This window comes from Lampris incognitus, chromosome 4, assembly GCF_029633865.1.
Source record: "Lampris incognitus isolate fLamInc1 chromosome 4, fLamInc1.hap2, whole genome shotgun sequence".
Classification (NCBI taxonomy): domain Eukaryota; kingdom Metazoa; phylum Chordata; class Actinopteri; order Lampriformes; family Lampridae; genus Lampris; species Lampris incognitus.
Genome location: NC_079214.1, coordinates 51,141,526 through 51,160,216, shown reverse-complemented (window position 1 = coordinate 51,160,216; position 18,691 = coordinate 51,141,526). Strand labels below are relative to the sequence as shown.

At 42.1% G+C, this 18,691-nt stretch overlaps 1 protein-coding gene across 4 annotated transcripts; it reads left to right on the top strand.

The window, feature by feature from the left end:
- Window positions 1-1,518: 1,518 nt before the first annotated feature.
- Window positions 1,519-11,961, top strand: khk (ketohexokinase). Of its 4 annotated transcripts, none has more exons than XM_056278905.1 (8): window positions 1,519-1,731; window positions 2,094-2,210; window positions 3,050-3,184; window positions 6,813-6,885; window positions 7,134-7,238; window positions 9,823-9,911; window positions 10,182-10,339; window positions 11,224-11,961. In XM_056278905.1, exons 1-8 carry the CDS (start codon window positions 1,586-1,588, stop codon window positions 11,313-11,315), a joined length of 915 nt encoding a protein of 304 aa, XP_056134880.1. In that variant the 5' UTR covers window positions 1,519-1,585; the 3' UTR covers window positions 11,316-11,961. The 4 variants fall into 4 exon arrangements, with proteins under 4 accessions (XP_056134880.1, XP_056134879.1, XP_056134878.1 ...); XM_056278904.1 differs by lacking the exon at window positions 3,050-3,184 and adding an exon at window positions 3,882-4,016 and having other exon boundaries at window positions 1,520-1,731; window positions 7,134-7,280; XM_056278903.1 differs by having other exon boundaries at window positions 1,521-1,731; window positions 7,134-7,280.
- The last annotated feature ends 6,730 nt before the right edge of the window (window positions 11,962-18,691 follow it).

Genomic DNA, 18,691 nt, shown 5'->3' with positions numbered 1-18,691 from the left:
GTGTGACGAGCACATCCGTCCTATTGCAATAGAGACAGGAGAAAGGAGTCAGCGGCCAGAGGGCCTGGGGAGTCCTCTAGTGGTGGCATGAACAAGTTAAGGTTGTTAAGGGATATTTGGGCTTTCCTGAAGCATATCACTAGTAAATATCAGTGAGGGATTTTGCGTGCTATTGATTGGAAAAGAAAACAAGCAAAAACTATACAAAGACTCCCTTACTCCCAAAGCACAACAAGGCCCGGCCTCCAAATTGGTTCACAGTGAATAAACATTATAAGAGCAAATTATATCTAATATTTACATGTTTTTTTGAGATAACAGCTTTGTGAGATGCAATTTTACAGAAAATAAATAGGCAATACAAAACCGGTGGCTGAGCCAATCAAACCCCTGGCCTCTTATCTCCATCTTAACAAAGTAAAGAAATAAAACCAAGAGGGCAAACAGATATCTAAATTAAACCCAGTAACTTTAGGCAACAAAACACACTAAACAATAGGTGAAGCAAGTACTTATGAATGAAAAATCAACCCATTTGGGGTGCTAAGATAATGCTGAGTCATTATGCATGAAAACACTAACCTAATATTTAAAAAAAATCATTAAATGCAAGTAGTATTCTCAGTACCTCGGTAGCCTAAGAACAGTAGGGTTATATTGGGGGTTGATTTCTCATCACCACATGACCCCATCTTAAAGTCTGTAGACCTTCACAGCAACCCCCCCCCCACACACACATAATAACGTACAAAACTACCGAGAAATGCAAAGTAAATAGGCTACAGTATCTTATTTGATTATGTCACATGCAATATTGTTCTGTCATTTCTCCCTACATATACCGTGGCCCTTCAAGTGTTATTGCGCACGCGCAGGTTTACGGTTAGGGTTGTGGGTACTTTAATTTGTTATATACCGTAGGAGACTTTGAAAAAGTAGGAAAAACTGGCAGAGCGAATAACACAAGGCCAACAAACAACCCAAGATAACAGGAACGACCCCTGCCCTTGCGTAGACGCGGTTGCCAAACCCTGTGACTTACTTTCTAACTTACTTTTAAACTGATTTATTTTCAAACTTACCAGATTAATTCTCTCGAAAGCTTTAACTGGCTGGATTTAACCGAAAGCCCATGATTTTATGCCTTATTTACGAAAACTAGACGGCGTTTGGTACGAGCTAGGTGACTTCTCCCTGGAAGTGTCTCAGCTGCCGGACACAATATTTGATCCCAAACAAGAGTCACCAGAGCAACAGACTTAAAGACGGCACCAGCCAGCCCGGCAGCGCTAACCGCGGCTACGCGTGTTGTAAGGAAAAGCCAAGAATGAGGTCCTATTAAATATTTATGATAGAACTTTTTTTAACACAGTGGGCTTTATAAAGTCCGTAAAACACCACCCGAAAGAAAGACACGACGTTATTCAGTTAAAGGTGCATTTCAAATTTGCGTTAACACTGGTTTACAAATAAATCGCTGAACGCACAATCCACTATTCAACCTTCGTACAGACTCGTGGATTTCCGGAAACGAGGCGACCCATAGCTCGGGTGCCCGCATCGGTCAGAAGCCGTACAATGAGCGATGTCTTGTTCAAAGTCCAAATTTCACTCGTCGCGTCTAATATTTACAGGGGACATGGGCGACAAAAAGATTCTGTGTGCCGGTTTGGTGTGTCTGGATATTATCAACGTGGTGGACAAATTCCCGGAAGAGGACACTGACAGCAGGTTTGCTTAGCAGAAATAAGTCTCTCGACATTTAACTTTCGCTTAATTCAGTGTTTAGACGTCAGTAGTTAACGCAACTGCTGGGCGCCTTGGAGATCGGTGCTTGGCACTTCATTTACATGTGCTGCTTCATCTCCCTGCGACTTTATCTTGTTAACACTAGATCGACGCGGTTTGAAAAAATGTTTAATTGCAGGATCGACAAATAATGCCTTTAGTTTGTCCTGGTACTGTGTGTAGACTTTTAGTGCATCGTTGAGAAGGTTTGCTGACTGTCGAACCTGACAGGCGTTGTGTTTTGTTAACGCAGTCGATTTGTGTTATTCATTCAATATTCCCCTCCATCCACGCATGCGCCTTAGGTGTTTGTCCCAGCGCTGGCAGCGAGGCGGAAACGCATCCAACTCGTGCACTGTTCTATCTCTTCTTGGTGCTCCGTGCGGGTTTATGGGATCCCTGGCCCATGGGCCAGTGGCAGAGTGAGTATCTTGTACTGGGTTTATTGGTATTTATTCACTTCCTGTTGCTTTAGGATGTTGATTATCACACACACACACACACACACACACACACACACACACACACACACACACACACACACACACACACACACACACACACACACACACACACACATATATATATATATTAATATAAATTATTTGATTTGCAACATAACTGTCACAAAATGTATTTTTAGACTTATCATCTCCAGCATGTTATTTTGAACAACATTGTGTATTCATTCCTCTGTCATGCCATTAGGATTTTGACATGCACCTTACGTTTTGGCCTTCATCGAAGCTGATGAAGGTGCGATGGATGTCTGCTACAGCCAGCTGTAGCCTCCTGTCCTCTTGAAGGATCATTTCTGATCTGCTTTGCCTCTGTCTTCTGCCTCTGTAGTTTATCTTGTGGGAATCTTTATTCACATCTTCACCTGTTAACATTTTCCCCTCTCTCTATCTGTCTCTCTTATGACTCTTTATCGCTTGCTTCTTTTGCAGGTTTTGTTAACAGTAGCTCTATTAGCATAACAGTACATAACAGCGGTCTAACAGAAGTCTAATAAATGAAAAATTCAAATCTGTCAACTGCCCACAACTGCCAAAGCACTTTTATTATACTGTCACTTTGGTTTCTGTCAAGTTTCTCTCTCATATACTCTCATGCTCATGTCTTCTTTCTTAATCCATCTCAAATATTAACATTTTCAGATTACCTCACTTGTTTTATTGCTTTTTTTCATTGGTATCTTTCTTTTTCTCACTGTTGTCTCTCTTCCTCTCACCCTGATGTAATTGCCCCGTATTTGTAGCTTCGTTCTTGATGACTTCCAGAAGTACCACATTGATGTCTCTCTCCTGTCTGAGCATGCTCAGTGCTCCTTTCCAGCCTCTGTTGTCATCAGCAACATTGCCACGGGAAGTCGCACCATTCTACACATGAACAGGTTTGTGTGTACGTGTTTACAAAGCGAAAAGGTGGTTTAGTAGAGAGCTGGTCCCGTGCCAGTCACTGAGCAAACTGGACTCTCGCCACTGACACTGTAGCTGCACATTCAATGTAGGTTTGCTTGGATAGGAACATTTCCTGAATGGCTGAAATGTCTGTGTCCTTTTTTTGTGTGGCACCTCTTGAGTTGGCTTAACAACTAATCCACAATTCAGTCACTCTCGTTTCCCCAGCGGGCATTGCAGTCTTTCTCCTCAGCCTCTAGGTGGAGCTACACTCTCACTCACAGTCTCTCCTCAGGAACGCCTTGAAATCCTGATTCCTTGTGGTGCCTCCATGTAAACCTTCATTTTTCGCTTTATCTCAGGATACAAGTGCTGCTCATTAACATCGTCATTGTGATTGGAGATGATACTGAGTCTTCCTTTTTTTTTAGTTGGGTATATTTTGGAGAACCATTCTGTCATTTTTTTTTCTTTTCCTGCTGATATGAGCCCAGAACTGATGGAGAGAGTTTTCTCTCTGGGCCTTCCTTTTGCTCGCTCGCTCGCTCTCTCTCTCTCTCTCTCTCTCTCTCTCTCTCTCTCTCTCTCTCTCTCTCTCTCTCTCTCTCTCTCTCTCTCTCTCTCTCTCTCTCTCTCTCTCTCTCTCTCTCTCTCTCTCTCTCTCTCTCTCTCTCTCTTTATATCTGTCAGTTTCATTGTGGGGGATTTCACCAAGAGAGGGGTGGACATTTCTGCCGTGGCTTGGCAACAGGAGGGGGAGACCCCTTGTGCATGTTGTGTGGTGTGTCCTGCCAGCGGTTCACGCACGGTCTTGCTCTCAGACATGTAAGACAGATTGAATGAGAAGGCGCCAGACCTGGGTGAAATAGTATTTGCAAACATCTTTTACTGTTTGTATTGATTGCTACTTGCATGTCCTCGCAGACATTCAACTGCAGCTTGTACCTGACAGTTTAGGTGCACAAGTCTAAAGACTGCCGTTAATTCCACCAATCAGAAGTAATGAACAGCTGGAATCAAGCCTATAATCAGCTCTCCAGGTCTATTAAAAAGCAAGGTTCATGCCTGGCTTGTCTGGATTGTAGCGTGACAGTGAATTGTGGGCCATTACCTGATTTTAACATTAACATTTGATCATTTAATTCAGACAACAGTGCATAAAATCTCCAGCTGGATAGAAATATGTATCTTATATCAATTTAATTTCACACAGTACATTAGAGTTGATTAACTCACCAATTCATATTGGTAGTATTAGACCACATCAGTACACTATGTCCTGGCAAGTACCACAGCTTCCTGCTGCTGTGTGTAAACTGAGATTTTGTGTAAACCACTTACCCCAACATCTCTGACTTAGTTACACAGGACAACAAAATGAGTTTCACAATCAGGACTGGAAAATTAAAGCCATTCATTGGTGTATCTTTGACTGACAGCTTGCCTGACACATCAGTTGTCATACCCCACCAGTTCATCGCTCCAAGCAGCTCAAAGCAAAATTAAAATCCTTTTGCAAATGCTATTTACCCAGGTCCACAGGGGATCCATACAAATGTAATCATGGTGGATTCCTCTGATATCACGTTTGGGTCTAATACAGGACAAGTTATCCACTGCAGAGAACTGAAGGGGAAGAGAGAGAGGTAATGTGGGTATAGATCCATCCAGCCCATACATTGTTTTGACAAAGTGCAACTAATTCTTGAATGATGCTACCAGCTCATTTTTATGGCCTTTACCATTGGAAAAATTGCAAGTTCCAGGCTGCAAGATTTTTCAGTCATGATGAAAACAGATTCATTGCACATTAAATTCTGTCAGAATAACAAAAATACAACATAAGTGTTTAGATGTGGTTCACCACAGACTGAGATTGTGTGCAGAGAGGGACCTGAGTGTAAGAAAGAGGTTAAATAGAGATGTACTGTAGAGTTGGAAGAGATAATATTTGATGATGGCTGTCAGTGGTTTTGGTCCGGTCACTAGCTGGTTGAGAAATAGTATTAATGCAGACGGGCTAAGATGGATACATGCATGCGAGAAAGGACTTGGCAGTGGCCACAATGGCATTAAGATCCGTGCAGGTGCACTGTTATTATGGGTGGTCAGACTGTGCCCAAATTGGCTCAAATGGAAAAGAAATTCTAAAAACAGTAGCCCCTCTGCTCCCTCCCCTTAATTCTTGTTCGTTTACCAAGCTGTTCATCTGTAGTACACAGTCAACCAAGGATTACAGGAAAATTGATGGACCACAGTAACTATGACTCTTGCATCTTTCTCCACACCTTAAATACTGTAGTATGAATTTAGATGGATTGCTTTCGACTTGCAGTCAGTAGATATATTGACCAAGTGTTGAAAACGACCTTCATCCTCGTGAAGACAATTTCGTCTCCCTGATGTGAGTCTGTCAAACCCAGATCTGCCAGCATAACACAGGGCCAGATAACTGACCGTGTAAGAAGCACAGATCTGAATCAGATAAACATTCTGAGCATCAGTCAGGCTTTTCCTCATACTGGCACAGCAGCAGTCTCTGCAGTGGTGTGGGAGTAATTCTGGAAGTCATTATCAATTGGTCCTAGTTGTCAATGCATGCCTAATATCACGCTGATATTTTCCATATTAAGTTGGTTTAATTTTTTTTCCTTCCCTTCAAAGAGGAGTTATGTTCCAAAATGAGATATCAAACATTTGAGTAGAAGCGACAACTGCTCTCATAAAAAGCACAAACAAATTCCAACAAATCATGTCCGATAAAAGAAAGGGCATGACTTAAATCCTAGGGTCATGAAATACCACCACACATTACCTATTGTACCACACAGGACGTGGGCTTTATAGTTTAAAGATGAATAATACACTTCAGAAAATGTGTTTTTACATGAATATATTTCATTCTGGAATGCAAACTCTTCAAATCTACCAAGTCACTTAACATGAAATCAGCAAAAAAAGAAAGAAAGAAAGAAAAAATAGGCAATGAGTCTAATGAAAATGGCATTCACTCCAAATACTACGTATGCAGTCCCAAGGGATGCCAGCACATTTATCACCACCATGATTGAAGCAAATTTATCTGATTCAAAATCAGGATGCATATTTGCAATATATGATTGGTTTTGAAATGTAGATTTGTACTGATTAATGTGGAGCCTTGTTTAATGATGTGACGTTATCTAAGTAAGTTTGGTATTCAGATGCTAAAATAACAGACATTGAAATACTTATTTGCTACTACCTCTAAGTCCATTATAGCCACAGCATATATTTATGTCTTTTTAACAGTGTTAATAAATTAACTGATTAAGGTAATAATTTTTTTTTTATACACCGATTGTTAGACTGTGAAATCCATTTCAGACATGTAGCTGAAAGAGGAGAGTTTGGTTTGAGAAGGGTTTTAACACTTTAGACAGTTGAGATGCAGTTTATGTAAGAGAGGAAGTATGCAGTTGGAAGATAGATATATCTTATTTCTAAATATTTGGTGCACTGTGTGTGTTTTGAACTTGCCTCTCTGCTCTCTGTCTTTTCCAGTGTCTCTCTAGCTCTTCTTCCTTACCTTGTGTTTTATCAATGAGAAACACACACTGTCCTCTCTCTGCTGTCCATCAGGAACCTGCCTGATGTAACAGCAGATGACTTCTCCAAGGTGGACCTGAGTCAATACAAATGGATCCACTTGGAGGTAAGCTGCTGCAGAGCCAGATGACAGGATCGGCTCTTTAGGTCTTACTTGAACTGTAAAGGAATTGAAAGTTAGTTCATTGATCATTTGTATGATAACTTCGTCAGCACCAACAGCTGCATTAAGTGCCACCTATACGTATATCTGGCAGTACAGACACATTTAAGCTCATACAGTCCCGCCCTGCAGGATAAGAACCACTGCTCTATGTTTCTCTCACTTTAGTGTTTTGACCTGAACCCATGCAGGGCCGAAATGCAGACGAGCAGGTGAAGATGATCCAGAAGGTGGTGCTCTATAACAGCAAATTGCCAGAGGAACATAAAATCACCATCTCGGTGGAGATAGAGAAGGTCAGAGAGCCTCTCTTCCAGCTGTTTCCCCATGGTGATGTGGTAGGAACCTTTCTTAAGTTTCCAGTACACTCCAATCACATACACACCTTACAGTTCACTGGTACATCCCCTTTTAAAGTAGGCCGTGTTTAAAAAGCAGGTTGTTGAGATTTAATGCCATGTTTATGAGTTTAAATAAGGCATCTCAGAATTTCCCATGTGCACATAATGCTATTTTTTCTAAAGGCTGAACGCTTACTTACATCTCTGTTAGTGAACATTTCTCCCTGCCAAGACCACCAAGATAATCCGTTCACCTGACAGGTTTTACATGCTAAGATTCAGATTAAACCGTATGATTATAACACATGGGGCACATTAGGGTTCGGGCAGTAATCCACTATAAAATGTTTTCACCCTCCACCATGCCACAGATGTGTTAAAACTGGAGACTAAAATAATGTCCACCAGAGCCTGTTGAACGTTCACATCGCTACCTTAAGACTCTGCCAACATTGTTTCAGAAGAACTGGCAGTACAACCAGCTGACCTTACAACCAGAGAGCATGTGTAATCACACCAGTCCAGGACTTCTCCATCTGGTCTCTACACCTGCAGGGTTGCCTGAGACCAGTTTCCCAGACAGCAGTCAGTAACCATTTCAGAAAAACTCAATTTTTTTGTTTGTGCGCTCATCATCCTCTTCATGATGCTTTTCCAGCTGCAAGTCCAGCGTTTCAAACCCAAGACTTTAATCGGATGTCACTCGCTCTCAATGCCCATTAGGATGCAGAGAAACGCATTCTGCATGGAGGAACCCAGATTGAACAGCGAGCAGATGGCCGACAGCGTGTCTGATGTTGTCTTTATTGGTGTTTTGTTTATACGAAAACTGAGTGCTTTATGCTGGCTGTGATGCTGTGGTTTTGGCAGGCAGAGGTTAGGGGCAACAAATAATAGTACATTTTATTGATGAAATTTTGATGGCACACAGACACTCTGATGAAATCTTGGGATGCGGTGTACAGCCATTCATCCGCAGCCACCATTGTGTTTCCTTAATAATACACAGCCAAATGTCATGAGGATTTGTCTGTACACAATTCATGGGAGCTGAAAACATTCGAGTTTTTCACGGTCTGCTTACACCGTAAAAAATTACGTCTGTGTTTAAATAAAGTACTGTTGGGTGTCGGGGTGGTGTGGCGCTCTAGTCTGTTGCCTATCAACATGGAGATCACCGGTTTGAATCCCCGTGTTACCTCCAGCTTGGTCAGGTGTCCCTACAGACACAATTGGCCGTGTCTGCAGGTGGGAAGCCGGATGTGGGTATGTGTCCTGGTCGCTGCACTGGCACCTCCTCCAGTCGGTTGGGGCGCCTGTTCAGGGGGGAGGGGTAACCGGGGGGAATAGTGTGATCCTCCCACATGCTATGTCTCCCTGGCGAAACTCCTCAGTCAGGTGAAAAGAAGCGGCTGGTGAATCCACGTGTATCGCAGGAAGCAGAGGGGATAGTCTGCAGCCCTCCCCGGATCAGCGGAGGGGGTGGAGCAGCAACCAGGGCAACTCGGAAGAGTGGGGTAAAACAAAAAAGGAAAAAAAAAAGAGTGGGGTAATTGGCCAGATAAAATTGGGGAGAAAAAAGTGGGGAAAATCAAAAAAGAAAAAAAAAGGACTGTGTTGGGGATGCTCGGGATTGGTGTTAGAATACTCATCGATGCACAGAAACGACACACAGGCACCGAAGAAGAGTGTGACCCCATTCCAGAGGCTACAGCTGATAACCAAATGAAACGCTATGTGAAGGAGATGTGTTGCTGCACGAGGCACATGTTGGTCACACCAGAAGTCGTGACTGGGTTTTCTGATCCAGGAGCTTGTCTTCTGGGGTTTATTTTCCTTAAGACATCTGTGACCGAGAAATATGTATTTGTATCTCCAGCTGGGTTACAGACATAAACTGGAACCTAGTAAATGTTTCATTTCATTAAGTTTCTCATACAAAATGGAATTTTGGGAACTCTTTGACTGTGTTGCATATAAAGTTTTTGTTTTTTGTGCAGTGTGGAATCCAATCAGGCATCAAAGCAGCTTTAATTATAAGACACTTGTGTGTGTGTGTGTGTGTGTGCGTGTCCGTGTCTGTGCGTGCGTGCGTGCATGCATGCACATGCATGCATGTGCATTTGGATTGGCTTGTGAGCAGACACGAGAGTATCCTGAAGGGCAACTCTGCTTCCATTTATAGTTGTCCTCGACAATCTCAGTCTCACAGCGGAGTCCCTTGTGATTACAATGATACATCAGTGTTTTTCTACCATCTATGTAGCTATCAGATAAAAAATAATTCGTTTATATTGATGGTTGTTCCAGTTATAGTCATCGCTCACACAAGTTAATAGCACCCTCGACTGTTTTATTTGCCAATACATCATTATTAGAAGCATCTCTGCTGAACAGGATCAAATTCAACTTGACTGGATTTTCTTCCTACTGAGCATTTACTGCATTTGTTTTTTTTTCTTCCTTTTTTTATGTGCAACACAGATGCAATCTCTCTTTCTTTTCTATTCCAATGGTTTATTTGCTCTCCTGTTTCCAGGTGTTTGTCAGTAAGGACGTGGCCAGGCACTTTGGGTTCTGCTCGGCTGAAGCTGCGCTGAAAGGCCTCTACAGCAAAGTGAAGAAGGGGTGAGTTAGTCGGGAAAAGGAGGTCGGATGTCTTCACTCAGATAAGATAAGCTCAGACCAAACTGTCTCCTTTGAGGAAATGAGGTCATTAAACAAGATAAATAAAGGAAATAAATAAAGGAAATACAGATTAGAAAGCAAAGCGGCACACTGAATAAATGTTCTTTCCCTGCTGAAACAAAGGTACATCGTCTGTTGGTGTACCGTCTACATGCTGCACACAGCTAGAACCGATTCCTTCATATTAACTGGATCCGTCTTGTTTTCTAGGGCTGTCTTGATCTGTGCCTGGGCAGAGAAAGGGGCGGATGCCATGGGTCCTGATGGGGTAGCTGTTCATTCAGATGCTTTTCCTCCGGAGGCTCTGGTTGATACTCTGGGAGCTGGGGACACTTTCAACGCAGCGGTGATCTTCACCCTGTCTAATGGTGAGTCACACAAGGAGTGAGTATGGTGCAACTATTAAGACCCAAACAAAAATGGACAAAACTTCTTAGGAATTCTGTAATGTACTCCTTTTTTTCCCTCTTTTTTTGTGAAACCTGTGTGGGTTGTGTAGAAGGATTAATCATTTTTTCTCAGAGCCCCTTGATCTCCAAGTGAACTGTGTAGAGTGCTGCCTGCCTGCAGGCACAGGTGAAAATTAATTAATTAAAAAAATGAAAAAGAAATAGAAAATATAGATAAGTAAAAAGGGCGGCATGGTGGTACAGCGGTTAGCATGGTCGCCTCACAGCAAGAAGGTCCAGGGTTCGAGCCCCGGGGTAGTCCAAACTTGGGGGTCATCCCAGGTCATCCTCTGTGTGGAGTTTGCATGTTCTCCCCGTGTCTGTGTGGGTTTCCTCCGGGTGCTCCGGTTTCCTCCCACAGTCCACAGACATGTAGGTCAGGTGAATCAACTGTACTAAATTGTCCCTAGGTGTGAATGTGAATATGTGTGTGTGTGTGTGTGTGTGTGGGCCCTGTGATGGACTGGCAGCCTTTCCAGGGTGTCTCCCCGCCTGCCGCCCAATGACTGCTGGGATAGGCTCCAGCATCCCGCGACCCTAATTAGGATAAGTGGCTTGGATAATGGATGGATGGAAAAATGCATGAAGCCGAATACAGGGGGCCACCACAAACCATGTGGGAAATTCAAATATTAGTAGTTCCACAGTGATGTTTGAGCTTCGAAAGGACTGTAGGCTCGATTAAGTGGAAAAACTTGCACAATAAGCTGTTAAATGAACGAGGTGTAGCCTTAACCTGAATTCACTTTCTAACATTGACACCATTATCACACCTGCCTCTCTCTTTGCCTGTCTTGTTAAAGGTGGAAGTTTAAAGCATGCCCTGACCTTTGGCTGCCAAGTGGCTGGGAGGAAATGTGGTGTCCATGGTTATGATGGCATCGTGGCAAAGTAATGTGACAAAAAAAAAAAATCAAAACGGAACAACTGAAAATGAACAAAGACAACGAGCCATCAGAAAAATAAAAACCAACATTTCGTGCACAAAGCTGTGTTGAAAAGGAGCCCGCCTATGCTGTGATGAAGGAAAGCCAGGGCCTTCATGTGTAATATATGCTGCTGATGGAAGGTATCCTCTTAATTGCTTTGATTTAGTGGAGTTTTCTGGTGCAATTAAACCAATTTATTCAGCCTACAAACACAAACTCATCCTCTCTCTGAATAAGCAGACTGATTCATTCAGCACCAAGTTTCACTCCATCAAACTGTGACGTGTCTTCAGTGCAAGTTGTGCTGCAAAGTAGTGATGCATGGTTATATTGTGTGCTAGGAACAGACAGATTAACTTCCACTGCTGCTGCTACTGCCTTTTAATTGAATTCACCTTTTACTCTTTTCTCTTACTCTTTTCTTTTAATTTTTAAAGACTTTTATTTTTAATGACTTTTCTTTTAATTTCAATTCACCATGTTTACTTGTCAATGTTACATTGAACACACAGCAAGCCCCATCTTGTAGAGGAGAACAATGGAGACTCAGCTGGGTCTAGGTTAAGTTATCTCAAAAATTTACAGTATGGCTAATATATCAAATTAAATACGTCTTCTACAATAATACTTGTACTAGATTTATTTTATTTTTTTATGACGACTTTCTTTTGTGTAAAAAGACCAGATTTTATATCATGGAGTAAATTGTGTCATGTGTAACACATCTTCCATGCCGCTGAAATATAATTGAAGCAAACTCAGTTATATTAAAACATATCAGATACAGCAGACTACATTCTGCAAGCCAGTATTCTGACGTTTTTTTATTTTATTTTTTATACTAATAGATAAAAGTCTTTGCAGACCTTATCAGTGTTGTTCAATACCCAGCCATGTAGATATTTCTAGAAACTTAATCAGGCTAAATACAGAATAATTAGGCATGTAACAGAGGACCAAACAGTAGTCTTTTTTGTTTTTCAAGCATAAATAACTCTCATACAAAATCAAGTTTTCCACTAAAATCTATAAAGACCTAATTGTACTGCATGGTCTGCTAAATATTTAAGTGACCCGGGAGGAGACATGATTACGATTCTAATATTTTGTTCTCCATATCCATTTAGTCTACAAGACTATAATCTTCCTCATTGAACAACTAAATGATAATTATTACCCAGTGAGCAGACATCTGCTCCTTCCTCTCCACGTTTGTTTCCCTAAAAAGGGGGATGGATTGCAGCGCTTAATCCCTCCTGTTGATGTGTTTCCATGGCTGAAACAGATGTGTTGATGATACACCCGCCGTCAATGTGTGTGCGTGTTTGTGTTGTGAAGATGAAAGATAAACAGGATATCTGTTAGTATCCCGCCCTGTTCTGGTTACACACAGCTGGCGATACAAAGGGTTCATCCCCACACCCTCACACTCCGAGCCGCACACTTTACAGCAGACGCGCAAAAAAACAAAAAAACAAAAAACAACAACACAAACAAGCGATGCCTGCAGTCTTGGATTGGTTCACACACAGAGGGGTGTGCAAGGGCAGAAAATGCACACATGCAATAGACGACAGAGAAGAAAACACACACTCCGGATACAGTGTGTCACAGTGTTAACGCTGTGCACAGGATCACCTCATCTGGACAATCCAACATTATAACAGAACGGGGTAATCCTTTCCGCCCTCCTTTTATGTTGCAGGTGAATGGCGTTAATACCTCACGACAATTAAGCACTGTTGAAGGGCGGCCATGATGGTCTAATGGGCTACAGGTTCTTGCAGTAATCTAGCTCAGGCTTTTTGCACACAGAGCCTCCTTAATGAAACGGGGATATGAGCTCAGCAAAAAAAGGGCCCTCTTTGATGTTGTGTTGGCTGGCGTTCAGTCAGCCAGTGACTCAGTCAGTATCCTTTACGGATAAAGCTGCTCATTAGACTTTGAGGCTTAATCCCAATTCAGGCATCGCTTTGCAGGACGACCACTGGGCTCCTTCCAACATTTGATATCATGCTTTAATTGCTGTTCGACCTTTCGGCTGGAAAGAGACTCTTTGGAGACTCGAACCAGCAGCTGAAGGCAGTTCATTTTCTCTCGTTTGCATGAGCGCTGAAGATGGACAACAGTATTTGGACGGATAAGGCTAAGAACAGAGTTTTTTTTTTATTTGGAGGAAGACAACTGTCAGAAGAAAGGAAACAGAAATGGTGTTTCGTGGTGAGCGTGCATGACTCATGCACGCACACACTCATGCAGTGCATGTGTGTGTGTGCATGTGTGTGTGTGTACGTGTACGCCTGGGAGAAAGTTTACTTGGTTTCCAAGTAGCATACACAGAACACAGCTCTTCTGCCCCCTGGGGACTACATTAAGGCTTTAGAGCTCAACAGTAAAAGTACAAGTCAAAAGCAACCAATATTCCTCCAAACCACATCAGAGAAAACCAAAATACAACATAATGAAATAAGCCAGCGTGAGACAAAACTCATCTCTCCTTTCCAACCTTTGGTCTAGATCACTGCTTCCCATTCTGTGGCCTTGAGAGCACTAAGGGGCCTTGACAGGGGGTTTAGGAGGGTCCCAAGCAAAATAAAAATCAGTTAAATTCTGCCATTATTTAATTCCCTGGAAGTACACACATCACAATAATGTATTTCCATGAGTTTCCCTGTTCCTGTTTGTACTAACTAACAATGAAAATCATCCCAGGAAGGTATCCATGATGAAGTGAGAAACCTAGATCGAAATAGTGCTAAATATATCTAAATAGCCATGTCTTTTAATTGTTAAATATATATTTTTCTGCATGCTTTTTGAAGTTCCTCTGCACCTTCTCTTCCCAGGATGAATTGTTTTAAAAATCAAGTCTTGCGTCCACTAAAAATCAGAGAAAATGGTTTTGCAACTGGGTGGCTGTGATGCACCATTGTATTATGTTATAATATGGACTTAAGAGCTGTTAGTATTTATATGGGACTGATGCAGAATAAGTGCATGGTGTATCTATATAATGAAACACCACGAAGTCAGGGTACATTGCACTGGGTGGGAAAAAAAACTGTGGGTATCCTAAATAGGCTTAGTAGGAATGTGCCTTAGCATATCTGCAGTGACCTGCTGGACAAAACACCTCAGTCTGTCTGAACTGCACAGCGGTGCTGACAGACGGCATCACCACTGGGCGATGTCAACGTAAAGGCCTTTGGTAGGTGTGATTAAGCTCGCTTGTTTGAGTTTCTGATGTTAGCAGACGGTGCCACACATCTTCACAATAAAACTGCATTTGTTCTGTAAATACGTAGGAAGTTAAACTGACTACAAACTGAGTAGACGTCAGGGGTAAGAGAAGTGATCTTGAGATTATAAAGTGGAAGGCTCAAAACAAAACTGACTAGTGGAAGAGTTGTGGTTAAAAAGATTTAGTTCTCATGATATTTACAGGATTACAGATGTCTCCACTTATTTACATATGTTTACAGTCTCAAAAAAGGCATAAGAGATACAATACATTGATATCTGTATCTATTATACACATGCTGACGTACTGTATGTTCTAGACTGGGTATTCATAATCAAATTACATTTACATTCTTGTGACATTTAGTTGCAGCTATTTTCTATCTTGGATAAAGCTTAAATTCCCAATTTCCAAAAATTAACCATCCTGCGTGCAAAGACCATTGACACAGTATCCTGATGATAGATGTAATAATAGCCCCATGGCGAGGGAATGGCAGTTTCCTGATGATAGATGTAATATTAGTCACATGGCTAGGGAATGGTCATGTCCAATAGTGGAGTGCTATGAAAGGAAATAGCGGATGGACTGAAGTTTTTTTCTTTTTGGTGTGAGGAGTGATTTGTGACAGAAGAGTGCCAGCAAGAGCTAAAGGGAAGGTTTACAAGATGGTAGTGAGACCAGCTATGTTGTATGGTTTGGAGATGGTGGCACTGATGAAAAGTCAGGAGGCGGAGCTGGAGGTGGCAGAGTTGAAGATGCTAAGATTTTCATTGGGAGTGATGAAGGACAGGATTAGGAACGAGTGTATTAGCGGGACAGCTCAGGTTGGATGGTTTGGAGACAAAGCAAGAAAGGCAAGATTGAGGTGGTTTGGACATGTGCAGAGGAGAGATGCTGGGTATATTGGGAGAAGGATGCCGAATATGGAGCTCCCAGGGAAGAGGAAAAGAGGAAGGCCAAAGAGGAGGTTTATGGATGTGGTGAGGGAAGACATGCAGGTGCTGGCGTGACAGAGGAAGATGCAGAGGACAGGAAGAGATGGAAACAGATGGTCCGCTGTGGTGACCCCTAACGGGAGCAGCCAAAAGTAGTAGTGGATTAGAGCAATGTCTAGCTATGGGAGAGTTGAACAATGAAGTGTTTGCAAATTCTTCCCTCCAGGTTCATGTATCAGGAAAGACAAACCACAGAGAAGAGGACCTGGCTGTGTAAAATTAAATATCTTTATTTGAACCACACGTGTAGCAAAATGACACATTCAAGATGGCAAGGCGATGGCAGAGCTGGAAGACACAACATGAGGAACAATCAAATGGTTTCATTTTAAGTTAGGATGTCCATTATTTGGAGGAAGTGACAACAGCTGTTACAAAATGATCGCTAACCTGAAAGTAAAACACATGTTGGCACACCCTATTTACTTGCATACCATCTCAAGTCCTTTGCTTACAAAAATAGCTCTCTCTGTGGATAGAGTCATCTATATTTTGGTGATATTTGACTTAGGAGTTTCACGCAGCAATGTTTTAAAAAAAATGGTTACATGAACTTTGAAAAAAAATCCTTCAACTCTTATTTCAAACCTTAACAACACTCGTGATGGATACCTGACCTGATCTGACTTGAAATATGTTTAAACGATGACTGTTATGACTGCTACTGCTGACGTTATGTTGGCTACCTCTCTATTTAGTGGTGTCCATCTTGTTTGGGAGATCTTTTCTTCTTCTCTCGCTATAGTGTCGCTCTGCTCCTCTCCACTTCCTGGAAGCAGAATATCAAGTTTCTGCTCCGCTCGTTCTGTTGTAGTTTAATCATTCACACTAAACCAAAGAATGTTTCAAGTATGCACATGTGCCCTAATAACACTGCGTGTGTACTGTGGCAAAAGAAGTGCTCTCGGAAGAATGTTGTTCTGACAGGCCTTTAAAGCTGACGTCTTGGTAATTCCTCCATTAAGAAAATAGTTACGTTATCCATCTGGACCACGGAGTCAGGTTACATAATACATCCTGGCATCTTTGACCATGGTCGGAGACACTCTCCATGTAGTAACGCTGTTGAAATAGTTGACCGAGTAGGAGGCTGGTGCAATAGTAAACACGTTCCTACTCAGACAGGAAACAGGATTAAAACATGATGGCGATGCTTCTGTTGGACAGCTAATCTACCAATTCTACAATCAATATTACAGTACAACAGTTTTCCCATGTAGTTTGACATTGTGTTAGCGTTGGTCTGAGGAGGCCATTTTTTTAACAAGGGCTGGGAACTGGAGCTGACAGCACACAGGCGGCTATGGCTGCGTGCACCTTGTTTGTAGTTCTAGCAGCCGCAGCGAAGGACGGATCGGGGAAATGACAGATTTCACCTTCAACACAAATACCCAGCATGCTTGAGGGCAGTGTATGTGCGTGTGTATGGTGGGGTGCACTTTCCCCAAACTTGTCTTAACAAGGAATGTTAAAGTGCCCTCGTGCAAGGCACCTCTAGTGGAGCTGCTTGGCGGATAGCAGTAGAAGGCAGTGGCTATACTCTGTAGTTCCCAGGTGGGCATGTGTGTAACTGTGGGAAAGTGAGGCAGAAAATCAAGGTATCATTGAAAAACATCTGTGCTTGCTCAAAGTTAAAGTGTGTTTTTGCAATTTACTTGTATGAACAACAATGTCCTTTTTTTATATGAAAGCAATTGTTCGTGCCCATAAAGTCTAGCATACATCTAACGTATAGCATATGGCAAGATTAAGATTACAGCAATATCCGTCAGAAAGATAATACCCTCAGTGAAAATAGACACTGACGTCTTTCTTACACTATTTGTCTCTGTAAAATGGGTCATTACACACTGATGTAACCGTGTCAGTTATCCATACACAAGTCTCTGAACTGACATCATCATGACATGCTCCTATGGTGTACATTTATTGTCCTTGGCAGACAAAGAGATTCTGATGTATGTGTATGTGTCTGAACCACTCCTATCACATGCATTTCTGGGAATGACTGAATTTGGCTACCAAATTAAAAACCAATTGACCTACCTTCCCTATATCTGGCAGCCCAGTCTGAATAAGCAAACCCCAATTTTTCCTTTTCAGTGACTTTATTTTTTTAAGCGAACCCTCATTTGTTCATCTTAATGACAGCAATTTTAACTTTCTAGCACCTTGACCTCCCTAGTCCTGTGTAAAAGTATGAGTAATACTGCTCTGCTACATGATGAACCATGACCTTCAGGGAAGTATTGTGTTAAGACTTCTCCACTGGTACCAATGAAATGGACTTGGTCCAAACAGGGGACCCCCATAATTACCACCCAAAATTATATGAATTGTTCACTGATTACAATAAAATATAAATTTTGAACTTAGAAAAGAGCACGTTATGTGGTTACATAGGTAGAGCAGTGATCAGAATCCCTCACAACTCCTGCGAGGAACTTGAGACACAGACCCGGGTCAAATATCATTTGACCCGGGTCTGTGTTGAGTCTTTCTAATGTACCAGGTGCATGGGTGTTGCAATGCAGGATAACACTATTAGCCGTACAGTTCAATTTAGAGTCACGGCAGTGTGCTTTCCTGTGATTGGAAGTTTGCTTGACCCGACCCCTCTGCACATCAAGCAGGATAAAACAAGTGCCATTGTTTGAACTTGAGTTCTTTGCACATACTATCTGAGCCAAGTGAGATAGAAGGCTGTTGAAGTGCCTCTGGTTAGAGTCAACAGGCTGCTCCTAAAATCAGTGGAACAAAGACTCATCCTCCCATCTACTGCTGTGTGTAAACACTCCAATTTCCCTCCATTAATGATGGCCCTTTGCAAGCTGTTTATGATCTTCTCATGTTTTCCTTGGCAGTTGTTCAGCGAGTCGTGTGCCTGGAGGGACTCGGCATGGGTGGGATGGAGGAGTTTAGGAGAGGAACAAGTTTGTCCCTGCCTGTTTTACCAGCACACAGAGGGACAAGCTATGGTAGGACCCTAATGATCTGTCTCGAGCATTTTTTCCTCAAGATCTTTTTCTTTCTATATTAGGATATCATTAGAAGGGACTGAGTTGTGCAACTGCATGCTGTGGTTACAGTTTCGCACACATAA

Excerpts from the sequence above, each read along its gene's own strand:
- khk (XM_056278904.1), top strand. The coding sequence starts at position 1,586 with ATGTCTTGTTCAAAGTCCAAATTTCACTCGTCGCGTCTAATATTTACA. Across the intron at positions 2,211-3,881 it reads GCCCATGGGCCAGTGGCAGA|TTTCATTGTGGGGGATTTCA; the intron begins GTGAGTATCTTG and ends TATATCTGTCAG. Across the intron at positions 6,886-7,133 it reads ACAAATGGATCCACTTGGAG|GGCCGAAATGCAGACGAGCA; the intron begins GTAAGCTGCTGC and ends GAACCCATGCAG.